At 45.2% G+C, this 23,393-nt stretch overlaps 1 protein-coding gene across 1 annotated transcript in view; it reads right to left on the bottom strand.

The window, feature by feature from the left end:
• Window positions 1–7,876: 7,876 nt before the first annotated feature.
• AP1G1 (adaptor related protein complex 1 subunit gamma 1) overlaps window positions 7,877–23,393 on the bottom strand; it is an 803,442-nt gene continuing 787,925 nt past the window's right edge. Inside the window, exon 24 of the mRNA XM_078671300.1 lies at window positions 7,877–12,042. Within this exon, the coding sequence (XP_078527426.1) occupies window positions 11,941–12,042 (102 nt within the window). The 3' untranslated portion in view covers window positions 7,877–11,940. The remainder of the gene's footprint in view (window positions 12,043–23,393) is intronic.

The raw sequence follows: 23,393 nt of genomic DNA, 5'->3' as shown, positions 1-23,393 counted from the left end.
GAAGGCTGAGGTGGGCTCGAAGCCTAGCTGCGAGCACCAGCAACCACCTGCGACACCACAGGGAGCCCCACTGGACTATGCAGCACGGTAGGAGTGCTATGGGTTGAAGAGGGGGACCCAGCCGGGCCGCCCCCTGACGCCGCCATATTTCCATCATCCCTAGAGGCAAGGGGCTCAGTCGGGGCCAGGAGCGAACCCACCGGCGAGTCTGCCGGAGACCTCGCACCTAGCGGAGGGTCCGAGGATGCCCCAGGGAGAGGAGGGGACCCCAAGGGAGGCCTGCAGGGCCACGGCATAGGCCTCCATCTGGGTCCGAGTCGCCCCCGCATTAGGATAAGGTGAATAGGGGAGTGATGACTCCCGGTGGCGCACATCCAGAGAAATCTGGGAACTAGCGCCCCCGACAACAGAAGGAAGGGAGGTCGAGGACCTCAGCGACATGCGCCGTGACTTACCAGGAAGGGGCTAGCGACGCGCACGGGAACCAGACGACGAGCGACACCGCAAATGGAACCCACTACCATCGGGACCTGCCACCGAAGAGGAGGCCAGGGGCCGTGACGACTCAGACAGGCGAGCCGAAAATAGTTTCATCCTGCGCTCCCACCAGTACCACATGCTAAGGTGTGGGTCCGTCGCGGACATTTGCTGCGAACAGGAGGCACACGTTTTAAAGACCAAAGGCATCGCACACTGTTCCAGACGTGAAGCGTCAAAGGGGCCTGAAAACAGGCCAGAGGAACCGCTTACGCCAGATCCGCATTGCATGTGGAAAAGAAGGAAACGGACGTCAGCGCGCCGGGAGGGACTTATAGGACCTCGCTGACGTCACGCCTGTGGACGTCAGGGCGGGGTCGTGTGGCTCCGTCCCCCGGCGCGCAGAGGTGCTGCTGCAAAAAAATTCCGGATCCAGTCTGACACCTGGGGATATTCTAAGTTAAGAAATCTGCGACTAGCTGTCTCTATCAGATAATGTAGAACAATTACGCTCTTTTTGGGTCCAGGTGACGGAGTCTCACCTCGTCTTTGGAAGGGTTAAGGCGAAAGAAAGAAGGTAGGCATGGCAATGGTCTGGTCTATGTGAACAGGGGTCACTACGTTTGGAAAAAAAAGATGCGTTCTCCAAACCAGTTTGTCTGGGAAAACAGTTGTGTAAGGAGGGTTCACAGAGAATGTCTGCAGTTAACTAACTCTCTTGGCCGATGTAATGACCCTTAGAAAAGCAGTTTTAAAGGTAAAAATGTTTAAAGGGCAATTGTGCAAGGGCTCAAAAGGCGAGCACATAAGGAAGGTGAGGACAAGCATGAAGGCATAATGAAGGGTTTCGGGGGAAACATATGTTACAGTCTTTTTAGAAAACTTGTCACAATACGTGACAAGCAGGGAGGGCTAATCCGGCAACTGAATGAACGCAGACATGGCCGATAGATACCCGTAAACAGTGTCCAAAGCAAAGCCTTGCCAGGCTAACAAGAGAACAAGCAGAAATACCCTAAATAAAGGAGCAGAAAGGGCGGTCAACAGTTCTGGAAGCAAACCAAGCCACACATTTGCCCCGATGGCAGGTGTATACATTCTTGGTTGAGTGACACCTGGATGCCAGAATGACATCACAGATGTCTGTATGGTGGTCATAAACTGTCAACTACCAGCGCTCAACCTCCATGCATGAAATCGGAGCATGCAGAGGCTAGGATGCAGGAACCTACCCTGTTGCTGGAACAGTAGGTCTCCCGAAGGGGCAGCCTTACAGTCGGTCAGATGATCAAGATAAGGAGTTTGGGATACCATACTCCCCGTGCCCAATCTGGAGCCACAAGAATAACGTAAACCTGCTGACACTGCGCACTCTTGGCAGTGGCAAATACATCTAGCCAAGGTTCTACCCAATCATTGAAGAGATGTTGTGCCACCTCTGGATGGAGACGCCATTTGTGCTCCACTAGGCATCGATGGTTGAGTTAGTCTTCTCTGGACCCTGCCAGATGTTTAACCACAAAGAATATGTCTTGATGTTCCAGTGTGTCCAGAAACGCAGGGCCTCCAGACACAGGGTTCACGACCACACCTCGCCCTGTTTGTTGCAATATCACATGACAGTGGGGTGATCTGTAAACACCTGAACCAGCTTTTACTCGATGGAAGAAATGCTTTTAATGCAAGGCTCTCAACTCCAAGAGGTTGATCTGGAGGAGACACTCTTCTGGAGATCAGGGTCCTCCGATATCCACCTTTCCCAGATGGCCGCCTCAACCCAGGAGTGACAGATCTGTCACTAGTCAGCTCTGGTTGGGTAAGGGAGAGAGGTCTGCCTCAGATATAATTTTGGTTCATCAGCCATTCAATATAGGTCTCTGCTCGATATCTGGACTAAATCGTAGATATACCCCTGATGTTGCACCCCCTGGGACTTCAGGTCCAACTGCGCAGCCTGCATATGCAATTGGCCATGAGTTACCAGCAGGATTCAGGCCCAGCAGCTTCAGAGTAACCTAACCGAAATCCAGGATAGGAGCTCAAACATTAGAATCATAGCCTGAATATCCTGGATTCACCAATCTGAAGGATGGACTCAAAACTGCACTATGTTCTGAACTGCTCCAGTAAAGGGCAGTGGCGGAAAGGGAATCAGGTGATACCTCAGCACATTGACAATGCACCCCAGCGAATGCAGGAGTACTGCCTTAGTCTGGGGGTGAGAGACGACAGTCTGGGGGGGAGAGACGACAGTCTGGTGGGGAGAGACGACAGTCTGGTGGGGAGAGACGACAGTCTGGTGGGGAGAGACGACAGTCTGGTGGGGAGAGACGACAGTCTGGTGGGGAGAGACGACAGTCTGAGGCAAGCCTGCCTTCCACAGCCAGTAATCAAGGTAGGGAAGACTAGAACCCATTATCTACACTGATGTGATGCAACCACCACCATCACCCTGGCGAACACCGGAGGGCTGCTGATGAGGCCAAAGGGGAGCATCACAAACTGAAAGTGCTCTTAGCCCACCGTGAGCTGAGGTAACGCCTCAGGGTAGGCAGGATGGAGATGTGGAAGTAGGCGTTATGCAAGTCCAGCGCTACTATCCAGTCTCCAGGCCAGACAGAACCTGAGCCAACATGAGTAACTTGAATTTCTACTTCAGGTGATAGAATTAAAAGGGAGCAGGTCTAAAATAGGGCAGAAGCAAATTAAGGGGTTTGAAGACTGCGGCTGAAAGGTGGGGGTGGGGGGGGGGGACTGGTTAGACCTTTGGCTGTCTCTCACACTGGGCTTTTGGGAGCCATTTCTGAAGCAATAAAATGGACTGAGGTGCCTGTGGACCCTCATGGGTGGGTGATAATGGATTTGATTGATAGGCCCTAACGTGGCCACAGAAGGGGGTGAAAGGCAGAATGGGGTTGACGTGGGGCCATAGAGAGGCCCAAGGGACTGGACAGCGGTCTGGCTGTCCTTAAAGCACTTAAATGCAAAATCTGCCTTATTGCCAAAAGGTAAGAGTGCCTTCAAGGGAGCTCGTTTAAACAGATTTTTACACTTTCAATGTGACTTACAAGGATAAATTAATAATCCCCATCAGAATTCAATTCTACTAAAATAAAATTTAAATTAAACAAACATGACTACATAAATGACAAACATAAACACAAGCCAGGTGTATAGAGAAAGAAATTTATCAAAAGTTTAAAACAAATCATCTGATATACAGAAAATGAAATAGGACTGCAGGTTGACACTCAGTATATTCACAAGCAACTCAACAGAACCTATTAGCACCTATCCCAAAAGCATAATGAAAAAACAAAAAGGATGAGGCGGAGGTCGACGTTTCGGTCTCCTACAGGATGCTTAGCGAGACCATCTTCAGGACTGATGACAATTGGAATCTGTATATTAAAAAGAGTGTAATAGAAAATATTGTGACAATTGCAAATTGAATTTGAGCATCAACGTCACGTCATTAAGTTGTAGACATGGGTCTTCCGGAGAGTTATAAGTATAACCCAATCTTTCAATTTAGTTGGGCTCGTAAACGCAGTGTACCACTTTCGCTAATACGTCCGTCAAATGGCGATTCCAGAGATTTAATCAAAAAAGGGGTCCTTTAGTCAGACGTTAGCTTAACTCGACTTCGGATAGCTTCTGCAGATACAATAGCGTTCTCTCGGAGATCTACAAAGCGGGGGTCCTGTTCCTATCGCACGGACGGAGGAACAGGACCCCCGCTTTGTATTAGCGAAAGTGGTACACTGCGTTTACGAGCCCAACTAAATTGAAAGATTGGGTTATACTTATAACTCTCCGGAAGACCCATGTCTACAACTTAATGACGTGACGTTGATGCTCAAATTTAATTTCCAATTGTCACAATATTTTCTATTACACTCTTTTTAATATACAGATTCCAATTGTCATCAGTCCTGAAGATGGTCTCGCTAAGCATCCTGTAGGAGACCGAAACGTCGACCTCCGCCTCATCCTTTTTGTTTTTTCATTATGCTTTTGGGATAGGTGCTAATAGGTTCTGTTGAGTTGCTTGTGAATATACTGAGTGTCAACCTGCAGTCCTATTTCATTTTCTGTATATCAGATGATTTGTTTTAAACTTTTGATAAATTTCTTTCTCTATACACCTGGCTTGTGTTTATGTTTGTCATTTATGTAGTCATGTTTGTTTGATTTAAATTTTATTTTAGTAGAATTGAATTCTGATGGGGATTATTAATTTATCCTTGTAAGTCACATTGAAAGTGTAAAAATCTGTTTAAACGAATTCCCTTGAAGGCACTCTTACCCTTTCACTTAATTACCCAAGCCCTCAAGGGTAGTCTGGGTCGCTCACTTTTTGTAAATCAGTTTATTGCCAAAAGGGCTGGTGCCATCAAAGGACATGTCCATAAGGGATACCTGGACATCCCCCAAAAAGCTCAGCCAGGCATGGTGTCTAAATGCCTCTGACGACACACTCGCTCTGCCTAGTGAGTCAGTTGAATACAGCCCGCAGTGAATGGTGAACTTTTCTGCGTCCGTGCCATCAGCAATGGCCTCTCTCAATATAGCTTAAGTCAAACGTGTGCGATCGAATCCCAAACTGTTTAGGTATATCCACCCAAGAGGCATCCGGTTCACTTTCTGCAGTGCTACACTGGCGGAAGAGAACATCCTCTTGCCAAAGGTATCCAGCCTCTTGGATTCCCTATCCAGTGGTGTGGTAGAGAATGTACCAGGGTTAACTTTGGAGGTGGAGGCGTGGACAACTAGCCTATCTGGGGTGGGGTGCTGCGACCCCAGGAGCGGAACAATGGCACTGTGTAATAATCCTCTGTATAGGAGCCCCTGTGCAGGGTTTGGCCCATGCCCAGAGCAGGACATCTGTGAGGGCTTCACTGAAAGTGAAGAGGTTCACTGGGGATTACTCCTGGCTGAAGCACCTCAGTCAAGACTTGTGTATCGACTGACACTGCGGACAATGCAAGGCCTCAGCCAAGCTGCTCTCCAACATTGCAAAGGAAGCCCCTTCCTCACTAGGAGGAGAGAATAAACCAGTGTCTTGGAAGGTGTCCAGCCCACTGGCATCCACCAGGTCCTCGTACCGGTTAGCCTAAAGCTCTTCTAAAGGGGTACTTGTAACCATAAGAATCATCTAATCCACTCAAATAATATTCCCCACAGACAGTGTCGAAGAAAGGAGGCGCTAGCTCAGACTTGAAAGGTTGAGTTCCGGCTGGGTTGCTGGACATGCTGCCAATTTGCTCAGGTATAATCCCACTCAGCGCTGTTACATGCAAGCAGTGCGTTCCTACCCACTTACACAGATAAAAGGCCCTTGTGAGCCACCCCCAAGCTGACAAGCTTTGTAATGCCGGCAAGCTATGAGTGGGATTATACCAGTGAAAATTGGCAGCATGTCCAGCAACCTGTAAATATCCTCTACTGATGAGGGAGGAATCTAGAAACACTGGTGTCTAGAGAAACGATTTCGAAAGACTGCATTAGCTGAAAAATAATATGAACTTTGTGTGAAAAACTGAACTACAACTACCAAGACGCTATAGGGTAATGGTGCGGTTACATGCAAGCAGTGTGCTCCTAACCACTTTCACCAAATCAGGCTCTATGATGAAGGGGCTGAAGCAGCCAGTGCTGGGAACAATATCACGAACTGGCTCCAGGTAAGGTCGCAGTCTCGCAACCAGAGCTGGTCCGGATCAAGGGGTCCCGACTTGCAAAAAGGGTGGCCTTGCCGGTGACACTGCAGTGGGTGCACCCGCTGAACCTATGGAACCTGAAGGCTCTACAGAGGGGTTGGCCTTCACAAAAATGAGGTGCATGGCTGTGTAAAATTGATGTAGGTTGGCGGGGTGGCTACGGCCCCAGGAAACTTGGGGAGGGGCAGAGTGGACCCAGAGAGAGGCTTCAGGGCGGAGGTGTGGGAGCAGGGCTAGAATGGTGACGTCGCTCTCACGCCTCGTCCGATGACTTAGACTGGTGCGATGAAGTTGAAGAGCACGTTGACTTCTTTGACTTCTTATGGGACTTATCAGACGACTTTGGGCACCTGGAAAGGCTTTGCAAATGGGACAGGGACCTTCTACACGACAATGACCTAGAGCTTTGCGCATTCGACCAGCGTTGGGCGACCAGGAGCTTTAAAGACCTCTTCTCCAGGGCCTTGGGGTTCATGATGCAGCATTCCTCACATGACTTAGTAAAGGTAGTGGCCTGGCTTCCAGCACCAGAGACAAAACAGATGGGGGTCTGTCACAGACATCTGCATGTGACAGGAACCAAAAGGTTTAATCCCCACAGGTTTTATTGTGTTGCATGATTTGCACACTAGGAAACGTCCCAAAAACAAGGTTGACAAAATGTCGAAAAAACTCATCCAAATAATGGACAGCAGTTGCTTTCTCCGGATCTGCGTTGACGGTGCGGAGAGAAAAGAACTGTTGTATATAGGCACCGTTCACGTTACTTCCAGGGTGGAGCCAAACGACACCACCTACTGGCACACAGAGATACTGCTAGAAAATTTCTTGATCCAGTATTAACACCTGGGGAATATTCTATGGTAAGGAATCTGTGGCTAGAAGTCTCCATCAGATGCTGTCTTTTAATATTATTTTGAAGGGAATTTTCATGAAAATTACCGACAACCATGAGCGCAACCTCTGGTACTCCGCACACCTACACTGTGGAAAAAATATCCAAGCTGTTCCGCAGGGAAGACTTATCCATTCCCCCATTGGATGATCGCAATATAGCCTGAATTATATAGATGGGTTTAATAGTTATTGTTGTGCTGGGCTGAGATGTATAAGAGAAAAATACATTCTGGGATTATTATTAAAGTGACTTGGCAGCACTTCTAAAATGAATTTAAGAAAGATCCAATGCTGGTGAAATTTAATAACTGGCAGGGGCATGTCATTACAATCAGTTTATTAAATAATTTCTAAAGAAATTAATTTAGACAAATATATGTTTTTCAGCTAATAGATCCTGATACTTTAGGAAAACAAATGTACTCTAGATCACCAGCTGCTTCACAATATGCGGCAAAGGATTGCGGTAGATACTTACAAATGGCAAGTTCCACATTGGAGAAAATCATTAGAAAAACATTATATCTCAATAATAACAGTTTGAAAATTCATTTACATGGAAGTCACATAAAACTATTAACTGTTCCTATAATTTTAGGCATGAACAGTCTTTAAAAGCTGCACATATATTCTACACAAATTCTATGGATCAGAACTAGATGTTTGCAAATGGACTCAAAAGAACTGCTGTTGTGGGTTTCAGGCAGTGTGAATTACAGTATAATAGACAACTACATAAATACTATAATTTAAAATAAGATAAAAACACAGGCATTCTGAGGATTTCTAATGTTTGGTTGTTGTCCTTTTTATTTTATTTTTTATTAGTCACTGTTCATAATTATTTTAAACTGAAAGACAACAATAGCCAGCAGTCTAAGATTCCCATGGAATTCATCTCGGTCTGTACATCTCCCCCGTGTAGTTCCATAAGATTTAATTTAAATTGTTTTTACATCAGAAAAAATATGTCCACATTAATCAGAAGTTGCTCAGCCTTCCCAATCATAAATGATATCTGAATACTTTTACAGTCAAGGCTACAAGGTAAAGGCGCAGAAGAAAAATGTAACGTACAGAAACAGGAATAAAAAGGACTTTATAAAACAAAGGGAGGTTACGGAGGAATGATATTCAAAAAGATCTCCGTCAACCCCCAACATTGCTGCCCTCAGTGGGAGAAAGGACACAAACAGTGTATGAGCACATGCCGAAAAGAAATATTCGGCCAGAAATGACGTACTTCAAGTCAACCATAAGAAGCAAAGGCAATTCATCTTCCCACGCTACTCGTCACACATTTAAGAAAAGGGGCAGTTGCAGTTTGTTCTCACAATCTGGAAACTGCAGCGACTAGTTAAGTTCCAAAAAGGCCTAGTTTGGGTTTGGATCAAATGAGTGAGGTTAACATGTCTACATTGTATGGATTAGGAAATATGCAGCAACCAGACATATCACAGCATCTCTGTTCTCTCACACCCCCAACAATTGTGCAGCACATAGAAGAACTTGCCACACTACCCGGTGTGTTCAAGTACTAGATAACCAGCAGCACCCAGCCATGTTACTGTGTGCATTCAGACATGACTTACAGCAATCAGCGGTGTCATGGGAGAGCCCACCTCTTAAATTTGTAACATCAGAAATGTTAAACAGCATCTATGCAGTCAGGAACCTACAGCAACAGGCAAATACATTTTTTCCACAGAGCTACACACCAACATAATCAAGGCAGAACATTGGTAAAACAGTTATCCATGAATCAGGAAATTAATGGTAACCAGGGATGTCCACCTACGTGGGACTTGGAGCACTAGAAAAGTTCCCATGCTAAAATAACCATGCCCAGGAGGCAGATACATTATGTTACATGTCAAGTGCATTAATCTTGAGCAACAGTCTTGTTCCAAAGCCATTCCTAGATCTGTAGATAGATAACTTCAGAATTTTTTATTTAAAATGAGAACTCTGCTTGCAAGGTTGGTCTCTTCAATCACCTAGAAAAATCATTCCTAGAGATGGGCCTCTCTTTGTGATCTTACTATTCCTGCTGCTCAATAACTCTTTTGCCCCCCCCCCCTCTCTCTCTGCACAATGAATAATCCCACAACACACTCCACATAAAAATATGAAGGTAAAATGTCGGATAGTCCAATGTGTTTACTTTCATATTAGTAGATAAAAAATATTCAAAGCTTTGGAACGTAGCACTCTAATATTATGCAGGCGATGACATGGAATGAATTTTGAACGCCCTTCAAGAAAAACGATCAATGTGATCCAGAGCACAACAAATTTGATAATGCTTAATGCAAGCATAAAACAGTGCTACAGAACAGGAAAGCGTCACCGCTATTTGCAAGTCTTGAGGGAGGATCTGAGCACGTAATATCTCAATGGAGATGAGACTGGATGAACAAGAAAGCTATTGTGCTTCTTGGATAGGGCAAGGTTGGTAAAATAGGATACAACGTTTAAGTGGAAAAGGATAGCAAAGTGTTATAGTTACCTGAAAGTCATGAGGGAGGATCGGTGCACATTATATCTCAATGGAGATGAGAATGAAAGAACAAGAAAGCTACTGTGCTTCTTGGAGAGGACACAGTGGGTTACATAGGATACAAAGACTAATTGGAAAAGCACAGTATATGAGAGGTCTAGCAAATTGAAGACCAAAAGAAACACAATCTTAATTCATCATACCCCACAAGGGAGCAATGGTCATTTAAGAACTAAAGGAATATTGGGAAGGCAAGGTATGACGGAGTCATCCATCTTTACCAGAGACAAACAGGCAGTATTTTTTCTCTCTTTTTTTTTTTTTTTAAGAGGAAGGGTCTTTCAAACAAAATCAAGTATACTTGCCAAATTAAATGAGCTCCCCAGCTTGGGGTACAAGAGCCATCTGGTTGCGTAATCTCCCATCATACTTTAAATATCTCCTGGAGCCTCCTCTATGTCACATTTCTAGGGCCTGTTAGTGTACGTCCACATTACAATCATTTGTTTCTGGGGCCCATTTATTAACGTTTTCCCATACCAGATGAGCCGTCTTAGTCCACTTATTTGTTCAGACTCCTTGGACTGGTGTGGACCTTCTATGCCCTCCCAGTTTCTCAACATCAATTCTAGTAACAGATCAAATATAATGTCCCCAGTCAGCCTCTACAATACGTTTAACTCTACCAATGCTCCCTAAAGTCTCGTGTATTCACATTCTATGCCATTTAGGTCATTTCACAAATGGTAGCATCAAATGGATGCCCCATTTGCTTTGTAACAGCATTCAGTGGAGCTAGGAAAGATTTAACCTTGTGTATTTTATTTCAGTGCCAATCGGGTTATAGTTACAATTTTCTTTTTTTTAAAAGAGTTAAGATGAAAGAAATTAAAAGCACCCAAAGCCTGTGGCCAGACAGAGATAAGACAGGGACGTACCAAATAACCAACCCGTATCCCTCTCATAATGCACACAACTCGATCACATTTTCTATTGATCCTTCATTCATCCCAGCCAACGTGCAGGTATCAAACTCTTTGCATTAACAAAGAAACCCATTACTGCACATCAGCAAACTAATGGGCAAGACCAAGCTTTATATTGTTTAAGAAGTTTTTAGTACAACTGACTCAAAACACATTAAATTGTAACTATTATATGACATTTCTTCTTAACCATGTTGCCTGATATCTGCGCGTGTGCACGCACATACACACACTCAGTACTGATCTTCTCCAAGTCTAGATTCCTCCACCACACAAGATCTTGTTCAATATTTGAACACACTCCCACAATAGGCATTTTATATTACCTGAACACTCCCTTCCCTCCTGTTATATTCCATGATTGAATTCTTTTCCACAGCAAGTCCAGTATGCCTGAATTCTGTCCTCACACCAAGTTGTCCAAGATGCCCACATGTTGCCTCCCACCCGGGCTTGTATGTTGTTGATGCACAGCAAGTGTTTTCTGACGCCTGCATGCTATTGCACACTAGTATCTGCTAATGGCTGAACCACTTTTACATCAACTATTCTCCCAGGGACAAATACGGTTAACCACAATGTCGTCCCTGCATACTGACAGCAGACAAGAAAAGAATAACCAAAAAGGAGCACGGTACAAGATCAAAATAAAATCTCACATAAGCTGTAATTTAACTGGATAGTTTTCATCTACCCGGAATAAATAGTTGCCAAGAAATAAGTGGGTGTATACGTGGGGACAGTATGAATGGAGATGTAAAAATATACAGCAATGCACAAACACAGACTTATGGAGAACAGGATTCCTTTCAGCACCAGAAGTGTTACTGAAAGATGAAGCTCAGTGTTTTTGGGTAATTCCAACCTGGACCTCCAAAGTGCAGGTGTGGATTCCCTAGTCAGCCTTGAACCTCCAAAGTGCCAGGTGAAGAGATTCCACACATTACCAAGAATTGGAAAAAACACCAAAACAAAATGCCAATGGTGGCAAAAGTAAAAGGGAAGAGCAACCGGTTGATAAGTTGATAACCAACCAAGGCGTGTAGCCAGGGACCACTGTGTTGTCATCTTCTGTGAGGGCTGAAAAGAGGAAGGCTTTGTTCCATTTCTTATGAACGTAGAAGAGAAGCACTGTGGTTTTCACAAGCAGGTAACCCCAGGCAGATGAGTAGAGTCGATTATTCTCAAAAAAATATGCTTCAATAAGTTGGACAGTATTCCTCATCGATGGAACCCACTTCTGCTTTTCATGGCCCAAGGTGCATGTAAAGGGGAAATTCCAAAGGCCAGTGCCTCTCTCTGTTCCAGAGTACAGTTCTTTCTGTATGGGTAGGTAAAAGCACAGATGGTTTCATCCTCACTGCCATGACTGGGAAGGAAAGTTATTCACCTCTGCTAGGTCCTGCATGGCTGAACCTTTGTGGTTATAAGTAAGCTTCATCCTCATGCGCAGTTGTTGCTGCAAGAAAAAAAAAGGAAAATGGCTTTATTTTGTATTAGGGTTTTAGTTTTCTACAGAAATAAAACTTTCTCATTTTCCAAAATAAGAATAAGATACATCTATAGGAGGACAAAGCTGAAACTACCATCTGACCTTCTAGTGTACATACAAAACTCACATCCCCACCTGCCAAGTACTACCCACTCAGCAATGACTACAATAAAGGCACATTTGCAATGGTCTACTGATAAAAGATTCCTTTCAATTGAGGGATGCACATAAAAAACACAGAGTACCAGAGTACATTAGACTTCGCCAGCACCAGTGATTTTGATGCTATGTATTGTGGTATTGTGATAGTTCAGAGATATGCAATGATGACCACTGGGGTATCCATGAATGTCAGCTTTCTTGATAACCCTTTATGGAATTAATTCAATTTATGAAAATAGATATTGCATGGCTGTTAAGAAAATGTGGCACAGATGTAGCTAGCAAATGGTACCCAGGGTACCTAGAGTGTGGGAGCTGGAGAGAGTCTCCTGGGACCTCCCTCACTGGGACCATGCCACTGCATTACAGCTTGCAAGCCCCTGTGAGGGAGGAAAACGACAAAGTCGACAGCGCACCCTGCCTGGGTGCAATGCCAGGTAGCACTGCCTGAAGGCATAGGTAAGTCACACCTCTAGCAGGCCTTACAGCCCTAAGGCAGAGTTCACTATACCACAGGTGAGGGCATATCTGCATGAGCAAATGTAACCATACAATACTGGGATCCATTCCCTAATATGGTAAGTGCCAGGCAAGAAATAGAGAGTACATGGGCTGGAAACTAGAGTTCCACTGCACCATAATGGGTTTACTGAACATAGAGTTTTGGACAAACCTATCCCTTTCCATAAATCCACACTGATGTCAATGTGGGATTTATTGTACCGTGTACCAAAAGTAAGGGTGGGCGCAGTTCGCGAAGTAGCGCTACGCGAAGCTACGCGAAGTGCACTTCGCACTACGCGAACTTCACGTAGCACTACGCGAGCTGCGTAGTAGCATGTTCGCACTGTGCAAGATGCGTTTTCAATGATTGCACAGTGCGGACTAGCATCCGGCACTGTGCAAGCATTGAATACGGCATCTTGCACAGTGCGAGCTGTAGTTTTCTGCTGCTCGAGTAGATTATTACTCGAGCGGCAGCTTTCTCAACGCGAACAGGTAGTTTCTCATTGAGAGCGGTCGCGAGCATGCGCAACCACTCACAATGAGAAGCCTGACCTCCTCGCGTTGAGAATCTCGCCGGGATGTCATTTTGCTTGCTCGCGGTCGCGAACATGACGTTCAGGACCGCGAACAAGCAAAAAATGACCGCTGCACTACGCAACGCTGCACTACGCATGTTCGCACTGTGCTACATGCAGCTCGCGTAGTGCGAAGTTGCGAAAACTTCGCAAACTCCGCGAGCGTAGTGTAGTGCTTCGCCCAGGGTTAACCCAAAGGGAACCTCAAGGGGCCCCCTGAAAACCTACCAACCCTGGTGTAGTCTCTGACCAGCTGTAGGCAGCAGCCACCACCAGACATGTTTCTGGACCCCTGGGTAGAGAGCCCCTGCTCTTTGGAACCAGAAACAATGCCCATCCTGGGGGGAGGTCTCACACCTCCTCGCCCAGGATGGGCCAGTGCTCGAAGAGGGATGCTTCAAAGGCCTGTCACCTTTGTAATGGGACCCCCAGCCTCTGCTGCTAACAGCAGGATGGCAGCCCCTGGTTTACACCTCTCTTTGGGCAGGAATACCGGTGGGAATAACTCAGAAGAATGGGAGGTGTGCCACCTCTGCCAACCCCAACCCCTACGACGCCCTACATCTCAACTTACCTCTGCTGCCGGCCTCCCTCCAACAACCTCCGATGCCACGCCTACAGCCTGTTTGCCAAAGCAAGTTTTTTCCATTGAAAAGCACTGCACCGGACGACTAAATTGCACCAGTCCGCTCCTGTGCAGCTGGTGGTGTATGTTTGGTGCTGCTTTGTGGTCCTCTTGTGCTTAACCTAACCCCCAAAGCTTGGCCCCTGAAACCGATGTACCTACCTGCAAGCAGTGTGTCTCCAGGTACCCCCAGTAGTCATTGAAAAGCATTGGGCCGAACTCAGATTTTGACCTCTGCACCTGGCCGCCCCTGTGCCGCTGGTGGAGTATTTTTGGTACTCACATGACCCTTGCCCCTTGCTGACTTTTGGGTCAGAAGACTGGAATTTTAAGTGTATTACTTACCTGTTTAACCGCGATATTGTTTTCTGAACTGTTCTGAAAAGTTTCTATGTTTCAATTTTTCAAAGTGAAAAGTATTTTTATTTAAAAACATACTTGCATTATTGCGAAAATCTGTCTTAAAATACAAAGCATAAATTTCTAAAACTTGTCTGGATCTCCTCCTTGAGTTGTGCGTGCATTATTGATCACTGTTGTGCAATACATGTCTTTCACTCTTCTGTGTTAGGCCTAAGGCTGCTCGTCCACACTACCACTAATAGAACACTGAGTTTTACATTTAACCCTGCACACCTTTGGGGAACCCCTGGACTGATTGCATGGTATACCAATCTAGTGGTAATACCACATACAGAGACAGCTTCTTACATAACAGATCTCCAATATAAGTACACTAAAATTGTATGCAACGGAAAATTACTTATCTTAGAGTACGTCGGTAAATTCTCTTTAGTGCGAAAGGGTCACCTTAAAACATAGTCCCCTTTAAGATAATCATTCATTGAAAAGTTACAAAATGTTGCAAACAACATCTCATTTTATTTTTGAAAAGTCTAAAGATACTGCTTTGGATACTTAAACAATTAGTCACCCCAAGAATATATCTGTGGTGGGAACTGTTGTGCACTTGTTGTAGTCCTAGGGAACTCCGAATGTATAACTAACTAACTTAATTTGGGCACCTAACTCTCCAGGGGTAGCGAAGCCTAGAAGTGAATGCATACTCTACGACAGTAGTGTCCAAACATCAGGAAAGCCTGCTCCATGCCATATTTAGAAGATATCCACAAATAAACAAGCCACTTACGTAAAACAATAGTTTTGAAGCAAGATTCTAGACTAGATTTACCTGCAATTGATTATTCCACCATCTCATGGGATGGGTTGACTGAATGCTCTTGGGGAAAAAAGCGAACATTTTTGGAGTTGACCGAAGACTAAATCCACATGACCCATGACGAATGACCAGATGCTCAAAAACACCTCAGTGAAGTATGCAATAACAATACTTACATTCTCTTTCATTCATCTATCACATCTTCCCAGAATAGTGCATGGTCTGTTAACTAGTCCTTAAGTATACCTCCTATTTGAACTCATCCCCCCTCACAGGGGTAAGCGAGCAGTTCACATGTGAATCTTGACGCAGCAGGCATGAGTCTACCTTAGGTATGCACTTTAGATTTGTCTAATGGCCACACTATCTTTATGCAGAGGCCAATAGGCAGTTGAATTGTGAGTGCTAGTATCTTAGCAACTGTACACAACGATGTAATAGCTATCAAAACAAGCCTTGAAAATGCAATAGGTCTCGCCCTCGTTTAAATTAAAGCAATTCGGTTTGTAATTAGGTGGCGTTTTAGCTTTGCTTTTATTAGTGTTTTTCAAACTTTCATGTACATAACATGCATATGTATGCATCCATATTTGTATTTATATAGATATGCAGATGAATATATAAGTTTATATATGTATGTAGATATATATATACTAGCAGCCCGCCTCGGCGTTGCCCGGGGGAGAAGGGGGCTGGGGGCAGCATTTTAAGGCTCTGTGCACTCCCGCCCGCACCGACATTGCCCAGACTGCATCCCTCCCGCCTCCTGCCTCGCCGCCGCCCGCCCCGACATTGCCCAGCCCGCCTCGACATTGACCAGCCCGCCTCGCTCCTCGATCCTCCCGCCCGCCTCCCGCCTCCCGCCGCCCGCCTGCCTTTGCCTTACCTGAGCCGCCCGCAACGGACTCCACCGCCACTCCACGCCGCACGTCACCGCTCCTCCCCGCATATCATTACGTCTAGGTCGCGGTCAGCGCTATGTCGCGGCCGGCACTTGTTTTAGGGGACTACTTTGTTTACAAAATTTAATTTTTTAATTTACGTTTTTTTTTATTTAATGTCGCCTATGTCCATCTACACACCCTGAGGATTCCAACAATGTATTGGGTGTGTGGATTGGCGCTGTGGTTCCCGAGTTTACCTGGCCAAAAGGTGCAAGTTCTCTCTTTATAATAGTAGAATAGATATACGCACGCACGAATATGTATGCATGTATGTATGTAAGAACACATTTGCAAGGCTGCGCATAAACCGGGACAGGCCAGGCCAGACCAGATATAGAAGTAAGACTAAAAAACTTTAGTTCTACTTTTATTTCTAGCCTGTCCAGGTTTTTGATTTTCAAAATCTGGTCACCCTAATTGTAATCGTAGCTAGATAATGTACTGTGTTTTTATGCATATAATGAAATTAGTGTGCAGTTTGGATGTAGTTCCCAATATTGCCCACGAGATGGCAATATGGGACCATAAATAATTGCTCACTTTTAAGTCGCCATGCAAACTTGTGCTGTCGTTACAATGTTCTGTCCTTTTCCCTTTATTACCAAAAGCCAGTTTTACAACGTGCTTCAAACATCACCTGCTTTTATTTTTATTTATTTATTTATTTATTTTTAAAAACCTTTATTGTGCATAAAAAGTAACAAATACGGGCCCACAACCTCCAGGCCGGGCACGATACAGTAAGCACAAGAGCAAATAGGACAAATTCCCAGCAGCACCAGGATTTATAGCAACAATCATGAAATAACTCTGCAAACGAGTATGTGTCACCAGGAAACAGGAGCATTGAAGGTTAGTTTTAAAATTTATAAAAAGAACTTAAACAGTAAGGAGAGAGATCAAGGAGTACTGAGTCCGAAACATTACGTCACAGCAGGAGGAAACAACAGCATAGTGTGGAAGCAAACACATAAGCGAGCATCAAAAACAACATGGCGGATCAGGATCAAATAACAAGAGCTGCGTCTAGCAAGTACGCGCCACGTAGCACGCCACCCTCTTCCACTGACCCGTCCCCCGGACCCAGAACAGAAATAGATAAAGAAAAGCGCAGAAAATAGATAAGGCCCATAGAAATGAACTGTATGAAATGAAAACCCACCCCCCACCCTACAACAAAGCGGAGGCTATGGCCTACCCCCCCCGGCAGCGTGTCTGTCGCCCACTAAGGAACCCGAAATATAGAAAAAGAAAGAAAGAAACAGAAAAAGAATACCCTAATAACAGAGGAGGGCCAAATTCCAAAGCACCCGGACTCCCGGCCAGTAAGTCTCTCCACCACCCAGAACAACAGAATTAGAGCGACCATACAGAAAGAAAGCAGGGAGAGACATAAGAATCATTGTAGCACGCGTCGATGAAGCGTCCCATCCCGGGCCCCCACCCGCCCATCAAGAACAATAAAACGAACAGGATCACCCCTAACCCTGGCCAGATTTCAAGCGTCCACCCAAATACGACCCCGGATAGCACATCGCCCCAAAGAGAACAAAGGGGTAAAATGGCCGCCCTTTACAAGGAGAAGGGCCCCCTGCACAAATAGTACAAACCCAGTCACTAAGCGTGGCGCAGATCCAGAATATCGCCGCACCAAAGTCCACCCAATCCAGCATGAAACAGCGATAGAACCCCTCAGCATCGCCATCCTGATCAGCGTAGGAACATAGTGGCGTCTCCAACCGAGCCGCAAACGAGGATAAGGGTCCATCAGCTGACAGTGAAAACCGAGACAGGATAGGAAACAATGTAGCTTCCACAAAATACGGTGGCGGCAGTCCTGCAAAGAATCCAGTCTCAGAGCGTTGCACCCGCTGAGAAGTACGCCGCAACAATGTCTCCATTGCAAGTCCAGGAGCAATTCGGTCGACATCATAAGGGGGCCCAGCTGGTGGGGCACTCCCCGATCCCAGAGCGACCGCATCCAACTTCGCGCCGAGTGCACAGGAGCAATCACACCATTCCGCCCTCAAATCGGCCAGCGCTTCAAGGATGGAGGCATGAGTGATGCAAGGCGGCCGAGCTAATGAATTGGCAGCGCGGAGTTCAGCGGGGTGTGCCAACCGCCACTGAGAGCCATGGAGGGCGACATCTCCAGGGGCAGAGACGGAGCCCAGTCGCGCTACTGAGGGGACGACCGCCATATTGTGCACCAACACAGGGGCAACTACACACATGAGTGGGTCCCAGGATAGGCAGCTGGGGTGCAGGCACAGTCGAAGTCCTGAACTCCCTTTAATAGCGTGCGACAAAGCATGTAGGTCCCGTCATGGAGACCCGACCCGGCGTGGAACAAAGGCGAGTCGCAGCGGCCATTTCCTCCTCTCCCCACACAAAACAGCGCAGCTCACCACACACCGCTATGAAGGGAGGAAGCGATGAAAACCATTGCCGGTCAAGCAGCTCCGCCACAGGAGGGATCAATACGGGTACCGAACAAGCCATAAATCGTAGCAGGGGACACAGGCTCACCACCCGTCTGTGGGATCCGAGAAGCTCCGGCCGTCCCCAGCAGGGCACATCGACTCGGGGCACAGGTCCAGGGCTCGGCACCGGTCGTCGAGGAAATCCGCAGTTACTACCAGTAATCGGGCCGGGAAGAGCACCGGAGAAACGGCACCAGCGACAGCGCACCTCCCTCGTCTTTTCGCGGCCACTGTGCCTCAGGATAGTAATCAGGATAAAGTTTTAGTGGAACAGGCTCGGGGAGCCGGGCGACTACACGTCCGTCACCGCCGCCATCTTGGCTCCTCCTCCATCACCTGCTTTTAAAGGCCTGCGGCTGTTAGCTTTCCTCACATGCCGCAGGGTCAACAAGGGAGGGATTTAGAAATGCACTCCGAGTGGAGCCATCATTCGAAGCAGAGTAAATGTTTATACCAGACGAGGTTAATGTAAATGTGGCAGAAACTTCCGTCGGATGCATGCATTAGACACCATTAAGTAGGCAATGCATAGAGAAGATGTGAAGGCATGCATGCTGATAGGGGAGGTAAGCATACAAGTTAAGAAGAAATGTATGGAAGATGGGAAGTGGTTTATGTGAGTCAGAAAAAGATGTGTGTATCAGGGAAGAGGTTTAGGGACAATGAGAAGTCCTTTCGGCTAGGAACACATTCATGCAAGATGTTTATGTAAACCTTGATCTACGTAGGAGGAATGAAATAAGAGATGATCTATGCACAAGGAAGGGACTGACATCGCGAGCCCCGGCGGAACTACAAAAATGGCCGCTGTGATGTCATTTTGTAGTCCCGCGGGCCGTTTTTTCACCGATGGTCAGTGTTGCCAGCTCCAAGGGCAGTGAGCTATAAAATACGAATAAACAGACTCTCGCTAGTAAGAGCGATAGTTTCCTTGCAGGCATCAGCCATTACCTTATAAAAACGGGGCAGATATAAAACGAAGAAAAAGTAGTCCCCTTTGCTGAAACAATACTAAAGCGCCCAGGTTCTTTCCCGATGTCATCACGCAGACGTCGCGGCCGGCGCTACTTGCAAGGGACTACTTTATTTTTATTCCTAATTTTTTAAAGAACGTATATTTTTTATTTTTATATAGCCTATGTCCTTCTGCTAGCCCCGAGGGTTTCAAAGATGTCTTGGGTGTTTGGATTGGTGGTGTACTTTTCGAGTTTACCTGGCTCAAAGGACACAGTTCTCTCTTTATAATAGTAGTATAGATATATACACACACACACACACACATATATAAATGCATATGCATATATATATATACATAATGTGCATATGTGTATGCGTAGAGAGGTAGAGATAGTAGAGAGAGTAGTAGAGAGTAGTAAAAGAGAGTGAGTAGAAGAGTCGTAGAGAGTGAGTCGTAGAGAGTGAGTAGTAGAGTAAGTAGTAGAGTTAGTAGTAGAGAGTGTAGTATAGTAGAAAGTAGTAGAGTGAGTAATAGGGAGTAATAGAGAGTAGTAGAAAGTGAGCAGAGAGTAGAGAGTGAGTAGTAGACTGAGTAGTAGATAGTAGAGTGAGCAGTAGAGAGTAGTAGAGTGGGTAGTAGAGAGTGAGTAGTAGAGAGTGAGTAGTAGAGAGTGAGTAGTAGAGAGTAGACAGTAGTAGAGAGTGAGTGATTAGTAGAGAGTGAGTGATTAGTAGAGGGTGAGTAGAGAGTAGTAGAGAGTGAGTCGAGTAGTAGAGTGAGGAGAGAGTAAGTAGTAGAGTGAGTAGTAGTAGAGAGTGAGTAGAGTAGTAGAGAGTGAGTAGAGTAGTAGAGAGTGAGTAGCGGAGTGAGTAGTAGAGTAGTAGTAGATAGAGTGAGTAGTAGAGAGAGAAGTAGAGAGAGAGTAGTGAGTAGTAGAGAGTGAGTAGTGAGTAGTAGAGAGTGAGTAGTGAGTAGTAGAGAGTGAGTAGTAGAGAGTGATTAGTGGAGAGTGAGTAGTAGAGTGAGCAGAGTAGAGAGTAGTAGAGTGTAATAGAGTAGCAGAGAGTGAGTAGTAGACAGTGAGTAGTAGAGTGAGTAGAGTAGTAGAGAATGAGTAGTAGAGAGTAGAGAGTGAGCAGTAGAGAGTGAGTTGTAGAGTGAGTAGTGAGTAGTAGAGTAGTAGAGTGTAGTAGAGAGTGAGTAGTAGAGTAAGTAGAGTAGTATAGAGTGAGTAGTATAGAGTGAGTAGTAGAGAGTGAGTAGTGAGCGTGAGTAGTGAGCGTGAGTAGTAGAGTGTGAGTAGTAGAGAGTGAGTAGTAGAGAGTGAGTAGTAGAGTGAGTAGTAGAGTGAGTAGTAGATTAGTAGTAGATTAGTAGTAGAGTTGTATAGAGTGAGTAGTAGTGAATAGTAGAGAGTGAGTCATACAGGAAGAGTAGTAGAGAGCGAGTAGTAGCAAGTGAGTAGTAGAGTAGTAGAAAGTGAGTAGTAGAGAGTGAGTAAAGAGTAGAGTAGTAGAGAGTGAGCAAAGAGTAGAGTAGAAAAGTAATAGAGAGTAGTAGAGAGTGAGTAGTAAAGAGTAGTAGTAAAGAGTAGTAGTAGAGAGTGAGGTGAGTAGAGTAGTAGAAAGTGAGTAGAGTAGTAGAGAGTGAGTAGCAGAGAGTAGTAGAGAGTGGGTAGAGTAGTGGAGTGAGTAGCAGAGTGAGTGGTAGATAGTAGAGTGAGTAGTAGAGAGTGAGTAGAGAGTAGTAGAGTGAGTAGCAGAGTGAGTAGTAGATAGTAGAGTGTGAGTAGTGATTAGTAGAGAGTGAGTAGTGATTAGTAGAGTGAGTAGTAGAGAGTGAGTATTAGAGTGAGCAGAGTAGAGTAAGAGTAGCAGAGTGAGTAGTAAATGTGTGTAGTAGAAAGTGAGTAGTAGAGAGTGAGTAGAGTAGTAGAGTGAGTAGTAGAGAGTGAGTAGTAGAGAGTGAGTTGTAGAGTGAGTAATGAGTAGTAGAGAGTGAGCAAAGAGTAGAGAGTAGTAGAGAGTAATAGAGTAGTAGAGAGTAATAGAGTAGTAGAGAGTGAGTAGTAGGGAATAGTAGTAGAGAGTGAGTAGAGTAGTAGAGAGTAGTAGAGAGTGAGTAGTAGAGAGTGAGTAGTAGAGAGTGAGTAGTAGAGAGTAGTAGTAGAGAGTGAGTAGAGTAGTAGAGAGTACTATAGAGTGAGTAGTAGAGAGTAGTAGTAGAGAGTGAGTAGAGTAGTAGAGTACTATAGAGTGAGTAGTAGAGAGTGAGTAGTAGAGTGAGTAGCAGAGAGTGAGTAGTAGAGTAGCAGAGAGTGAGTTATACAGGAAGAGTAGTAGAGAGCGAGTAGGAGCAAGTGAGTATAGAGTAGTAGAGAGTGAGCAAAGAGTAGAGTAGTAGAGTAATAGAGAGTAGTAGAGAGTGAGTAGTAAAGAGTAGTAGTAGTGAGTAGAGTAGTAGTAGTGAGTAGAGTAGTAGAGAGTGAGTAGTAGAGGTAGTAGTAGAGAGTGAGTAGAGTAGTAGTGAGTAGAGTAGTAGAGAGTGAGTAGCAGAGTGAGTAGTAGATAGAGCGAGTAGTAGTGTGATTAGCAGAGTGAGTAGTAGATAGAGTGAGTAGTAGAGAGTGAGTAGCAGAGAGAAAGTAGCAGAGAGTGAGAAGAGTAGTAGAGTGAGAAGAGTAGTAGAGTGAGTAGAGTAGTAGAGTGAGTAGTAGAGTAAGTAGTAGAGTGAGTAGTAGAGTAGCGAGTAGTAGAGTAGCAGAGAGTGAGTAGTAGAGAGTGAGCAAATAGTAGAGAGTAGTAGAGAGTAGTAGAGAGTGAGTAGTAGAGAGTGAGTAGTAGAGTAGCAGAGAGTGAGTTATACAGGAAGAGTAGTAGAAAGTGAGTAGGAGCAAGTGAGTATAGAGTAGTAGAGAGTGAGCAAATAGTAGAGAGTAGTAGAGAGAGAGTAGTAGAGAGTGAGTAGTAGAGAGTGAGTAGTAGAGAGTGAGTAGTAGAGTGAGTAGTAGAGAGTGAGTAGTAGAGTAGTAGAGAGTGAGTAGTAGAGAGTGAGTAGTAGAGAGTGAGTAGTAGAGAGTGAGTAGTAGAGAGTGTGTAGTGGAGAGTGCGTAGTGGAGAGTGAGTAGTAGAGAGTGAGTAGTAGAGAGCAAGCAAAGAGTAGAGTAGTAGAGTGAGTAGAAGAGAGTGAGTAGTAGATAGTACAGAGTGAGTAGTAGAGAGTGAGTAGTAGAGTGAGTGAGTAGTAGAGTGAGTAGTGTAGAGTGAGTAGTATGAGAGTGAGTAGTATGAGAGTGAGTAGTAGAGAGTGAGTAGTAGAGAGTGAGTAGAGAGTGAGTAGAGAATATTAGAGAAACAGGTTGAATAATGTTGGGTGCCATGTATACACTAAAAAGGCATAATTACTTTTATCTGCAAATACCTAGGAGTAGCTGAGTTTATGTTAGGTGCTATAAAAGTCTCTTCACTCATGTAAATCTGTTTGCATTTTAAAGTGACATGCCACTTTCACTCTCTTACAAACACAGAAACACACATAGTGCTTACTGTTTTCAGTGATGACGTTTTCAGTGATGAAGATTAAGATGAGGCAGAAACCTCTGTAAATCCACAAATTCCTGCATCGCACAATGCAGGCTGGGGGGGGGATTCGTTTTGCATGTAATTCATAATCACATAGCAAAACAATCTTAAGGAAAAACCGAGTAAACACAGTAAAAAGACACTGTCCACTATAATTTGCACTACAAGGAAGCATTCTCTATGAGACGTGTTCTGCCCTGTTTGGAGTTCTTTGCTTTGATGTAGTGGACATGCTTGCAGGATAGTAAAGAGACAAGATGGACATCATTAATACAGCAAGCGTAGCCTTACTTTAGCAAACAT

This window comes from Lissotriton helveticus, chromosome 12 (genome assembly GCF_964261635.1).
Source record: "Lissotriton helveticus chromosome 12, aLisHel1.1, whole genome shotgun sequence".
Lineage (NCBI taxonomy): Eukaryota > Metazoa > Chordata > Amphibia > Caudata > Salamandridae > Lissotriton > Lissotriton helveticus.
This window is presented reverse-complemented; position numbering and strand designations above follow the sequence as displayed.